The sequence below is a fragment of the Pteropus vampyrus genome, unplaced genomic scaffold (genome assembly GCF_000151845.1).
Source record: "Pteropus vampyrus isolate Shadow unplaced genomic scaffold, Pvam_2.0 Scaffold92, whole genome shotgun sequence".
Lineage (NCBI taxonomy): Eukaryota > Metazoa > Chordata > Mammalia > Chiroptera > Pteropodidae > Pteropus > Pteropus vampyrus.
This window is the reverse complement of record NW_011888873.1, coordinates 1749767-1763352: the sequence shown is the minus strand read 5'-3', so window position 1 is coordinate 1763352 and position 13586 is coordinate 1749767. Positions and strand designations below refer to the sequence as shown.

Here is a 13586-nt window from a genome sequence, read left to right as displayed (position 1 = left end):
TCAAGGTCTTAAATCTCAGAGGAATGAGCATGGGAGGAAGACACTTGGTTTGTTCTAGTTATAATTCTAAATCTCTTTTTAAGATTAAAATGTAATTTCAAGATACTAACATTTAATTTTTCCCCACAGTGTTTCCCTTCTTTAAAAAAAGTCCAGTTGCCTTCTCTCAGCAAGCTGCCTTTCAAATCCGTAGATCAAAAGTTTATGGAAAAGTCAAAGAATCAATTAAATAAGTTTTTACAGGTAAGCAACTCAGAAGTTTTAGATATGAGAGGAAAAATTATTTATTTGGGGTTAAACTGCCTTCATGCTAAGAGTTTGCTTGTTTAATTCCTGTTCTCACAGGCCATGCCAGATCCTCAAAATATCTTTTTTTTTTTTTTGATAATTAAAGTATACTATACATACAGAAAATGCAAACATCATGTGTACGATTTTGTGCGTTTTCACAAACCATTGAATACTCTGTACTGGTACCAAGTCCAAAAAACAGAATGGTGCTGTCCTTCCAGCTTCCCCCGTCACTGCTCCCCACCGAAGGGAACCACAGTCCAGACTTCTAACAACTCAGATAGTTACGGTTGTTTTTGAATTTTATATAAACGAATCCTGCAGTACGGACTCGTTCGTGTCTGACTTCTTTCATTCAGCATTACATTCATGAGATTCAGGATAGCGCTGTTTTAGTTTAGATCATTCTTTGTCAATGTTGTGTAGATTTTTCATTGTGTGAATACACTGTAGTCTGTTCCCTCTGCTGTCGATGAGCATGTGTGTCATTTCCATCCAGAGGCTACGTGAAGCATGCCTGTGTAAACTTCTAGGACTTGTTTACTGGTGAATAGATGTTGGGTAATACCTAGGAATTTGGGTTCTTCGGTTTTTAAAAGTGGTTGTAGCAGTTTTTACACTCTCACAGGCAGTGCATAAGCATTCTGACAGCTCCTCATCCACTCCCACACTTAGCCATTCTGGCGGAGATGGACTGGTATCTCATTGTGCTTTAAATTTGCATTTCTCTGATGACTAATGAAGTTGAGCGTCAGCTTATGTATTTGTTGGCCATTTAGATAGTTTCTTAGGTGAAGTGTCTGTTAAGGTAGTGTCTACTTTTTTTTTTTTTTTTTTTTGGCATGTTGCCTGTCTTTTCCATAGCGCTTTGTGGAAGTGGTATGTGGGTTTTGGATGCAAATCTCCTGGCAGACCACTTGTGCTGCACGTCTTTTCTCCCTCTCTGTGGATTGCTTTTTCACTCTCAATGATTTCTTTTTAATGACATCATTAAGAAATTTAGTTTAGTTCTCAAGTGTAGTTTAATTTACCAGTTTTTTTTCTTTTATGGTTAATGCTTTTTTGTGCTTAAGATTTCTTTGTGTTCGTTAAGAAATCTTTGCCCAAAAATATTCTCCTAATTTCCTCTAAAGGCTTTGTTTTCCCTCCGTCTGATTTTAGAGAACGAGGCTAGACAAAGGTACGCCATCCTTAACTGCAACCAGTATTTGTTTTTTCCTTAACGAGGCCCTCAATATTCAAAGTATAGGTTAGGTACTCAAACCATGGACTCGGGGGGTCAGGAGAGTAGAACTTTGCCTCGTAAAACACTTTTTGCCTGTGCAGTAGTAGCTAGAAGTCCTGAGACTTTTGATAATGGATATTGTGAAATTCTTAGTAAAGGCTACATTAAAATATAATCGTGGAGTCAAAAATATGAATCATAGGTAAAATAGATACAGTTAAGCCAGAGTTGCCTTGAAAGTGTTAGCTTCTCTTTTTCTGTCATATATTCATAACATTTTCTTTATCTTTCTCTCATTCTAATATATATGTGTATATATTTGTATATATTTCCCTCATGAAAGGAAATAATTGCACTTTTGAGAAACTTTCCAAGTTTAATTATGGCAGAGCTGGAGTAGAGAATTATTAACGCTTAAATACTCTTAAGGAAAGAATTTAAAACTGAAATATTACCATTTTGTTGCCAATTCAGAATGTCTAGGAAATATTAAACCAACCCAAGCATAGTACCATCATTCAGATGAATTAAAGATCTTGTTTGTGAAACAAATGTGTCTTATTCAAAATCCAAGATTTTTAAGCCCCAGATGCGTAGCTTTGGTATCCTCCAGCTGACTCTGGCTTCCTTGCAGCCTCTGCTGTTGGGGAGGGTCTCAGTCTGTCTTTCTGGTCTTCCTAGCCCTTCAGCCACCTTTTCTGTTGTGCTGCAGCGACTGCACTTGTGCCTTCACTTTTAGGGGTGCAGGGAGGGCTCATATGAGCCAATATTGGATTGTTGGTGGTGGAGATGGATTAATGAGTTCTGCTGTTGTGTCAACAGAAACACACACACCCTGCTGGTAAGTGCTGCGGGCATGGCTGAGGGCAGGAATATCAGCAGCTAAACCAGATGAAGCAGTGATCTCAAGTGGCCATGTCTTTTCATCAAGAGGATTTTAGTCAAGAAATAATAGTTTCAATGGTTTAAATTGACTTTATTTGAAATCAACAAAACAGAAAGACAACTGACTGAACGGGAGAAGATATTTGCTTGTGATGCATCTGATAAGAGGTTAATATCCAAAATATATAAAGAACTCATACAACTCAACAACAAAAAAAACAAACAATCCAATTAAACAATGGACAGAAGACCTGAACAGATACTTCTCCAAAGAGGAAATACAGATGGCCAATAGACTTATGAAAAGATGCTCAAGGTCACTAATCATCAGAGAAATGCAAATTAAAAACACAATGAGATATTACTCATACCTGTCGGAATGGCCATCATCAATAAATCAAAGAACAACAAGTGTTGGCGAGGATGCAGAGAAAAGGAAACCGTCATACATATATACAATGGAATGTTACTCAGCCATTAAAAAAAATGAAATCCTACCATTTGTAATGACATGGATGGACTGAGAGGTTATTAGGCTGAGTAAAATAAGTCAGAGAAAGATAAATACCATATGATTTCACTTATATGCAGAGTATAAGGAACAAAAGGAACAAACTAATCAAAAACAGACTCACAAATAAAGAGGACAATCTGGTGGTGGCCAGAGGGGAGGGGAATTGGGGGGCTGGGAGAAAGAGGTGAAGGGTTAAAGAAGTAAAGATTAGTAGCTGGTAGATTATCATGGGGATGGGGAGCACGGCATAGGGAATGCAGTCAGCATTAATATAATGGCTAGGTGGAGAGCCAGAAAAGAGAAAGAGCAATTAGGGGGATCATTTTATAAACTATGTAAATGTCTAACCAATGTACTGTATGCCTGAAATTAATAATAATAATAATAAAAGGCTAGTACACCAAAAAAAAAGTACTAACTCTTCAACATATTTAGGTAGTTACACCAGCTGCAGACAGGAAAAGCAAGATGCAAATATTTAGTCTGAAAGGCAGATATTATTAGGTCCATAGGATCTTCCAGAAGAGTGAATTCCACTGATTGTATGTCTACATGAATGTTTATATTTAAAATGTGGTTCCCTATTGAGGCATATAATATAGCGGATATTTAATAATATAGCTAATTATTATTGGCCATGCCATCACTTATATCATACTTCATTCCTAAGATGGTATGTAGTCATCTTTTCATTCCTCACATACACATCTCACTTATTTTAGTCATTTCCCTCTCAGTGCTCTATCCCACTTCTGGGTATGCATATGCTGTTCCATATGATGCTCCATTACCCACTGAATAGGTATCTTTGATCTTCATGAAAAGAGTAACATGCTCTAAGTGTTTGGGGGGAGGGAGCTGGGAATGGGATTCTGTTCTTGGAGAGCTTAAAAATTATAAAATCCTAAATATATTTTGCCCCACAGATAAACCTTTGGGAACATTTCTAACTTTTCTGGCATATTTAATTTGGTTATTTTCCTTCAAAATAAAATATAATTTAGGCCAAAGACTTACTAACTCTTAATGATTTCCTTATTTATCTTGATTGTATAAAGTTTGAGACTTACTATTTATCATTTCCTACTATTTTATAAAATAATGTTGGAGTATAGGTTAGCTAAAGGAAATCCATTTAGGAGGAGAATATCTCACTGCTTCTAATCCACCCTCACATACAACTGAACATTTAATATTCTGAAAAAGAAAAAAGGACATATGTATGGGGCTCAGGGGCCAGGGAAGGCAGTAGTAGTAACACCAACTATCTATCCACCTGAATCTCCTTCCCTACATCTGAGGCAGAACCTGCCTGTCTTCAGACCAGTCTTCTGTAGGATACATGGAGCTGACAGCTGCTGGAATGCTATGGCCCCCCTTGACACCCCCCACTTCTAGTCCCAGTGTGGCAGTACTGGGTGCTGTCAGAGGTGCTTTTCTAGGGGGGATCATAGAGTTTTTCAGAGTTCAGCCTTCGTCTGAACACATCTAATGTGAACATTATGGACCAACTCCCCTGGGATTAGAACTTAACCTCTTCTACCACCCCAGTTTCCGTTATCAGAAGCACAGTGTGCTCCCCAGTGTTCCATCTCCTCCAAGGGGATTACATCATATATGGAGCAACATTTCTCATTGCTTTATTTATTTCTAAGCTCTGCATCTTTTAATACTAGACATTTAAACCTTATGGTCACACTGTTAATTTTACTGTCTTATCTATCAGTTGCACTTGCTTGTACATGAACTAACTTGATTGATGTTCTCCTATCCTCTCTGCTAAGGCCAGATAAGTACATAAAGAACTTTAGGAAATTTCTAGTTTAAGGGCCAACAAAATACAGTTATATAATGATGTAAACAAGCACTTCTTGGAAGGTGGCAGCAGAGTGAAACAAAGCTATTGCCAGGCGGGCAGTGCCACGATGTGACAACTCAAAGTTCTTTTTTCAGCTGACGTACAAAGTCTAAATGTAGCCATAAAAGAGCGATAGAGTGTATTCTTGTGTAATGTACAAATATGTAAGTTGTTCAAACACAGGTAGATGCAAGTTTCAAAGGTGGTGCTCCCTGGATCTGTAAGCTGTGTGCAACGTTAGAATTTTTTGTTGCACTAAACAGTGCAAACCAGAGTAACTTCTATTGTCTGCATAATATCTCCAACAAGCAGAATGAGTAGGGCATTTCAACCCACCTACAGAGGATGGTTTGCCCTGGTAATCATTGAGAATTGATCTGACATATTTTATTTCAGGGGGAAAGGGAAGTGGCTTTAGGTTCAGAATTATGATGAGAGTAAAATATCTTGGTTGCCTAGACTTGTGGCTCCCGCAGCACAGACCTATTCCCATATAGGAGTAATTAATCCTCTGTCTTCCACAGAATCTGCTTTCAGATGAAAGACTGTATCAGAGTGAAGCACTTTATGCCTTTTTGAGCCCTTCTCCTGACTACCTCAAAGTTATTGATGTGCAGGGGAAAAAATCCACTTTTTCCTTATCCTCATTTTTGGAAAGACTTCCTCGTGACTTCTTCTGCCATCAAGAGGTGAGCCGCATCATTTTTTAGCATATATCAGTGAATGTCTTTTCAAAGGTCATTTAAAGTAACAGCTATGTGTCGAAGCATGCTGCTAATGGGGAAAAGGCAAAGACATCCTTTTTCAGTTACTATCGCTGTCATATTTTGGACACCTTCTTGTGCTCTCCACAAGCCACTTGGATGTGTTAAGATACAGAAACGAAAGGAATGATAACAAGGTAGGTGAGTGAAATGTGGATGGGGAGTTCTTCGGAGCCCCTCTCCATAAGGTGGACTAGACAGTCCCTGGGAAAGGGACTGTCATTATGGAGGTGTTGGACTTTACATTGAAGGAGAAGAGGCTGTGTTTGGGAAACAGTCAGTGCAGTGTTGGACGACAGGGGATAGTTTTTCAGTGGGCTAATGGATGATTAGGCAGAGAGTGGGAGGGGCAAGGATCAGCCATGCTGAGGAGTTTTGACTTTATTCTCAGGGAATGGAAGGCCATGGAATATTTTGAAGCAAGATGAATCTAGCAGTAATACGTATGGGAAGAGGAATGAAATAGAGACTGCGGACATTTGTGACCTTATATTCTTGACCTCAGGCTTCTCTCTAGAGTAAGCTCCTAATGCACGTTTAGGCCACTGAAGGCCCTTGTTTGGCTCTCCAGCAAATTGCACAAGACCCCCTCTGAAATTTGGCGTCTCCTTAGTTCGTTGTCAAATGCCCCTCCCTCTTCCTCAGGATTGGTTTAATGAGCTTGGATAGAAGGAACTGATGATGAAAAGGAATGTGCTGTGTGACTGCATTCTGAGCTGGAGGAGAAATCGTTGCATAACATAGGGCAGATCCGCAGCAGCATTCAGGTCAATGTGTAAACCCGCCCTCTCTCTGCTTTTCTCATGGCTGTCTGTGTAATGTCTTGCTATACTTGGCTAGCTTACCTCCCTTACCTCCCGTTTAGTCCCAGACCCTGTGGAATTTATATTCTGGCTCAGTTGCACTATAAAATTATTCTCTGAAGCGTGGGTGCCGGTCAGCGGCTTCTCTTCAGTCTTCACCTTTTTCAGCCTCCTCGCAGCGTTTGATGTTGCTGGACTTCTTGCAAAGCTGAGAAGTTTTAGGGAACACCTATTGCCTCTGTGGCTTCTCAGTCCTTTCCTTGCTCATCCAGTCCCCCCAGAGACCTGTCATTGGCCCTTGCCTTGGTCCCACAACTTCAGCTGTTACTTCTCTGCAGACATTAGGGTGAACTTTCTCAGTTGTCCTCCCACTGCCTAATGTTTGTGCCTTTATCACAGCACCTCACCGACTTGTAGAAACAGGTTTGTGAATGTTTGTCAGTCTCCCAGAGAGCTGTGGGCCACTGAAAGTCTGTGTCCACATTGTGCTCATTGGCACTAGCCTGGCGCCTGGCATATAATGAGTTTTGAACTAAAACGCTGATATGCAGATCAGGAAATGAGACTAGCCGAAGTACAGAATAAAATCTTGACTCAGAGCTTTAAAAATAAATTGCTTTAAAATACATGTTTTTAAAAACAGTGAATTTAAATCATTTAAGTTAAAAAGACTTACTTTTAAAACTCAAAATGGTCAGAAAACTATTTTGATGTCTACTGATTTCAGCCCTTATTAATAGTGACAGAGGTTTTTAAAAATTATTTTAAACCTTGAATAAGGCTTTAAGATAAAGCTTTTCCCTGAGAGTAGATACATTTCACCCTCTTTATTGAAAATGCATAGATATCTGCGTGTACAAGAATTGAATATGAAATATGAGCACATAGTTTGGAATTTACACTTGAAAAAGAACAATTCCATCAACTTCCTTGGATAAGTGACCTGCTTCCTATTACTTTTCTGTACCCCCAGGAAGAGATAGAGGAGGACAGTGACCTGTCGGATTATGGAGATGATGTGGATGGCAGGAAAGATGCCTTGGCTGAACCATGTTTCATGTTGATTGGGGAGATTTTTGAACTTCGAGGAAGTAAGCCTCTTGGTTATTATTTAGTTTTTGTTTTTTGTTTTTTTTCTGGTTAAGTGGTTACACACACACACACACGCACACACGCACACACGCACACACACACACACAATATCTCTTTATTCCTGAATCAGACATGTATTTATATTCATTCATTCAGCAAATACTTCGAAGGGCCAAGCAGATACTATGATAGGATCTGAGGTTACAATCCTAAGACAGGTATCATCTCTGTACTTAGGGAACTTAGGGTCCTGATTTATCTTGCATCATGTCCCTCTGAATACAGAAGGGTAGAATGCTTTGAATTTATTTTTTTGTGCTTTAACATAGTCTTATTGCTTTATCACCAAAACGTATAAAAAAATAATTTTACATAGCAGAGGAACAGCCCTGTTCTTAAAGGTGAGGTTTGGGTGTTAAGATAGTTTTATTGCCAGGGACTGGGTACTTCGTGAGCCCTGCTTTTTAACCACCTTTCTTTCTCCAGAGGAGTGGTTTTTAATGGAGGGGTGGGGGAATTTTGTCCTCCAGGGAGCACCTAGTGATATCTGGAAATATTTTGGTTGTCACAATTTGGGGGATGGTGCTACTGGCATCCAGGGGGTGTAGACCAGGGATGCTGCTAAACTTCCCACGATGTGCAGGAGAGCCCCTCACAACGAAGACTTAGCCTGCCCCCAATGACGATAGTGCCAAGGTTGAGAAATCCTACCTAGTAGTTCTTGAGGGAGATCTACTTAGAATAAACTAGAGCAAAAATAGGAACAAAACACTATTTTGTTAAGATCCACACAAGTGCCTCTCTCCTAAAGTAGTACTTGGGTGAAAGGTCAGACTGTACCACTTGGCTTAGTGTTGAATCCTGAATGGGACTCTCTGCCCATCTACACTGTCTACAGCCCCCCAGGACTATAATTCATGAGACCAGTATACTTGGTCATACTTGGAGCCTCAGTTCTAGCTAGAGGTATGATGGTACCTAAAGGTTTAACCAAATCATCCAGAAGAGGAAGCACATAAGAGGAGCAAGGGTTTGCAAGGCTTCAGAATGCCACCAACTAACAAAATGTTGACCTGTGACTGTCCTGGGCTGTGTCCACTCAGATTAGTATCTTTTCCCTTGGGGCAAAGGAGATGAGATGGGAATTGGTCTTATATAGGAGGGGGCTGTGCATCCCTTCTTATTTATATATCCCTTAACATGTCACTTAACGAATGATTAGCAGATGAAACTTGAAGAAATCTTCAAGTGCTCTTATATGATGGAATAGCATGCAAACATTAAAGATCATTTCAGATGAAAAAGCTATAGTTGTTGCATATTTTAGACACTTTAAGATACATACTGATGTTTGACTTGATTCAGTATAGGCAAGAAAAATGATAACTCCACCTAAAGTCTGACTCTTCCTCAGTGAAATCTGGCCCATCAAATTATAAATCCTTTTTATTTCCCATAGAGTTGATAAGAATGAGGAAACACCATCTTAGCCTTTTATCAGTGTGTTCTTTGCAATACGGACATTAAGAGACATGGTAGATGAGACAGAACCAGTCAGGGCAGGAGTAGGACTCAAAATCTGTCTTTGCAACATGCATTTCCTTCATCACATTCTTGCTCAGAAGCATATTTGTGTTTGCTGGTGACATTTCAGAGGGAAAAAAATAGAACATCATTGTAATGAGATGTGATATCTTTGCCATCAGCAAAATCCTAGTGTTGCTGCAGCTGCCTCTGTGGCTTTGAACAAATGAGTCCTTGGAACGAATAATGGGGCTATTTTGTATATGGGTGGGGGTAGGGGTGGGGAAAGACAAGAACAAGTAGTAGAGTGAGGAGGTATCAGTATTGGGAGAGAATTTGGAGCACAGCCATTTTCGGTTCCTGCTCTGGTTCAGTATATAGAAAGGGACCAGTAATATAGACAGCTTTTTCAAAAATTTATAACCAATCACTTGGCTGACAGGCATTCTTTCCTGACAGTTGCACATGTCCTCAAACCCTCTGGGTCTGAGCTGCCTGTCTCCTGCCCTAGAAAGGCAGAATGAAGTTATCATCACTGACAGAATACTCCCCCAGCCTAAATGCCAGCCTCAAATGAACAAGTGTAAAGCTGGCAGCATGCTCTAAATTCCACCAAAAATTTAAGGCATATTTACGGTATGGCCCTGACTCCAAAACTTGACTCTTGAAGAATTAATGACACAACTTTAACTGGACATTTAGATCCATTAAAAAACTTAGAAAATGACCTTAGAATGTTTTAAAGTCTTGTACCAAGTCTGTGTGAATTGTTGAGTTTTGTTTGTGTGGTTTCCCTTGTACAGCAGTGTTTGTGAATTTACTCCTTTTAGGTTTTCTTACTGGTGCAGGAGCCCTGAGAACTCTTGGCTCCATCATAACCAAGTCTGAATTTGTTCATGTGTCATTAGCTAAACATTTCAATGAATGGAGGTGAATAAGTGGGAAATTAGGTTTATATTCCAATTTGCAGACCTAAAATATCCTCATGGTGTTTTTTTTTGTTTTTTTTGCCTTCTTTTTTGGTTTATATTCATATTCTGCACCTATAAAAATGTGTCTCCGAGTTTAATAAAAGTTTAGATCTGTAGAACCCTTCACAATGCTCTTTCACACAAAATATTGCCAAGATCCTCAGAGCAAAAATAGCACATGTTAATACTGTTCTTTTCCAGATGAGGAAACTGAGGCTCAGAAAAGGTGACGTATACCCAGCTGCTCTGGGCAGCGGCACTGGAGAGTCCTAATTCACATCTCACTCAAGATTCTGGCTCTTCGAGGTTCACCTTTCTTCCCCTAAAGGCACAAAGTATATAAAAGTACATGATGAACTACAAACTGCTACTCAAACGGGAGTAGTTAGACCCATCAATTCATTAATATTTCAAAATATTTGTCAACATCTGACTACACGTTTCTCATTCAGAGGAACGAGTGTGTTAGAAAATTGGGTTCAACGAGCCAGACAGAAATCTAAAATGGGAATTACACTACCTGCTAGTGGAAAACAGACATGTTGTCAGTAGCCCAGGGACATATGAAGTAAAGTATTATTTCCACTTGCTGGCTCAGCTGTTGTTTAGGCGTTGGAAAGCTGTAAAAACTCTTAAGTTTCATCTTATCAGTTGCTCGGTAGAAAATGAAAACTTAGTTAGAAAAATTTTCCTAGGCAGAAGTTTGCTAACCTAGACCCAAATTCTGTAAATATCATAGCCCTGATGTGGTGTCAGAACTCAGATTGAGTTAAGTGGTAAGATTTATGCTAAGAAAATGTCATAATTGTGGTATCCTGTGATAATAGTTTTCCTCTGACTTACATTTTAGTGTTTAAATGGGTGAGAAGAACATTAATTGCTCTCGTTCAGGTCACTTTTGGAAGAACCATCAACAAGTGAGTTACACAAAATTAATATTTGAATTCATGCCTACTCTGTCTTAATATTCAAACTACCTGTGATATAGTAGCCAGTGATATCCCTGAAGATATTTTATTTTCTTTTTGTTTCTGATAACGATTCTAAGATTGGAATAGGATACAGATTTCTGAAAGAATTTCTCCCACAGAATGCATGGTGAACTAAATGAGAAAGGCTCGAGTTAGTTCCGGCATTCTGGCTGATGAGGGTCAGAAGATTCTGTTTATAAAGTTCTCTTTTGATTGTAATGACTGGTTTGAGTATCTTGGGCACAGTGTTTTTATATAACATGATGCGAATCAGGTGAAGGCTTAGACTCTAAGCCAGAATGAAAGTAAGATGAGCATCACATGGCAATTATGTACTTGGAAATGAAAACTATGTATTTTTTCTAGAATTGGGTGACATTAACATGGTAATTCCTCTAGATAGTTAATATCTGAGTTTCCATCAGGGGTGTGTGTATGTATCATATAACACTATTATAAGCCATATATATTCGAATATTACATTATCCATATACATAAAAGTTTAACTCCATAACCATTATTCTTCAGGAGATAAACATTATAGCTTTCCTGCACAGTAAAAATGTGAGTCAACTGCTAAAAATAAGGGGGAGAAACACTTTTTTGTACAGCAACTATGTTTTAAGATGAAGTTAATCAAATTTTTCCAATTGAAAGACTAATTTAACTGTCAAACGTGAAAGGTTAATAAGATAGTTTTATCATATAAATTTTATAAATTTATATATAATTAAACATAAAAGAACATATTATTTTTTTATTCATTTGCAAATAGAATATATTTTCCTTGTGGTCATAAACAAAAGTTCTTACTTCTATTTCTAAGATATAAAAAAAATAGTGGTTTCTTTGAGTTAATATCCTAGGATTTTGTTTTAATCACAAAAATGGCCTGTTTATAATTTATAATTTCAGTCTAAGGCAAACCTCTTAACCTTAGCATTGACAGACTTTGGATAAAAAATTTCCAGAATGGCCCTATTTTTCTCTGTACTCCAGACTCGCTAATTTATTTTCCTTTTCAGTTTCAGCAAATCATTCATACTTTCCTTGCTCCTATTTACTATATTGACTCTTAGTTACAAAATGAGCAGCTGCAGTTTGTGAGTGGTGAATACACTTGTCAATTATTTTCACAGGGCTGGAGGAGAGACTCATGTAGAGAATTTTCAATGGGCTTTCTATCAGGTAGAGGAATTATGGAGCCCCCCGGCCCTTTGCTTTTTTGCCTTTAGCACATGATGAGACATCATAAAAATAAGCAGCAACACAATATGTGCCTCTTGCCATGTACCAACTATAACTCCACATACCAGAATTGCTTGAAAAGCTTCCTGTGGTTTTGGCTAATAGAAAGGCAGACCTAAACTGATAGAGAATACTTAAGTGATGGCCTTTGGTGAGAGTCACTTACCTGATTTTAAATTGCAAATGAGATTTTCTTTCTTTACTGCTTTATGTAGAGTAACCCAAAGCAAGACTACAGGAAACATAAGATGTCTGCCTTTTTATGTAATTTTTTCCCAAGCAGGCAGGCAGGTTCTCTCTTAAAGCAGAAGCCCTATTAAATTAGTAAAATTATTTTATTTGGTTTAGATATGAGTTGCACAGTTCTAGGCAATACATGGAAGTATCTTAGACATACAGTTACAAACAATTAACATAGTTTTGACTCAGTTTAGACTTCAGTAGTGACTGGCCACTGTGCAAAGTACTGGGCTTGAAACATTTATTTCAGATACTAATTTCTAAAAACTTTACAGTGTTCCTTTAAAAATATGGTCGAGAAGTCAGATTCTTAAAAGTGCTTTTTAATTCATTATTACTTATGAATTGAGTTTAAAAGTTCAGGTCTTTCTGTTACTAACAGTCTAAAATGATTCTTTTCCTGCTCCCAACCTCGCAATTTACTCTTGGGCTCTTTGAACTGTGTTTACTTATCATAACAGCAGAAATCCTGTAATTGGTTAGAATTTGACTAATAACTGATGAAATAGGGTTGTGTGGAAGACTTGAGTAACCAGATAAAAGCCCTTTATTTCTAACTGTGCAAGTCAAATATCTGCCCAGTTTTCATTCCCATGGAAATGTGAAATGGCTAGAGAGCAGTGTATCTTTCCAGAGTCCTTTACTTTGTTGTGAGAAGATGTCATCTTTTTTGCCTTTGCCTCGTGAGCATGTGAGATGCATATCCTGGGTCAGAGAACTCTTTGCCCAGCTTTATCTGACATAGCAACACCAAGAGAGAGCTAGGGAAAAAGCTTGGTTCTCCCCCAGGACTTCAGGAGCTCAGGGACGTTTTTTCCAGACCACTTTTAACAGTCTTTAAATGAACTTATGTTTTCGGTTGATACCGCTTCATGGAGAAATTAGTGTATTAAGTACCATGCACATTTAGAGTAGTTGCAAGCTTCAAACAAACCAGTCAATCTCCTCTCAGTTCTTGTCTTTCTAGATTGAAAGATACTACATGACAATCATTTGGAGAAGTCAGTACCAATGAAAATGTAAGCTTTAGGAATAAATGGTCATTCAGTATTACAAAAACAAACAAACACAACTTTCAGAACCAGGGTTTAAAAATCCAATTCCTAGTTTATTCATCAAACATTTATACCCGGCTGTATCTTAACCTACCCATTGATAAATGCCTTTTGAGAATAGAGTATAAAAATTTTTTTAAACCTC

The 13586-nt window shown here is 38.3% G+C and overlaps 1 protein-coding gene across 3 annotated transcripts in view; it reads left to right on the top strand.

Annotated features, from left to right (window-relative positions):
* SNX25 (sorting nexin 25) overlaps nucleotides 1–13586 on the top strand; it is an 84209-nt gene that overhangs the window by 68630 nt on the left and 1993 nt on the right. For all 3 annotated transcript variants that reach the window (XM_023532885.1, XM_011364006.2, XM_011364009.2), the window contains 4 exons: nucleotides 130–243; nucleotides 5298–5462; nucleotides 7314–7431; nucleotides 10778–10844. In XM_023532885.1, the coding sequence (XP_023388653.1) occupies nucleotides 130–243; nucleotides 5298–5462; nucleotides 7314–7431; nucleotides 10778–10844 (464 nt within the window). The remainder of the gene's footprint in view (nucleotides 1–129; nucleotides 244–5297; nucleotides 5463–7313; nucleotides 7432–10777; nucleotides 10845–13586) is intronic.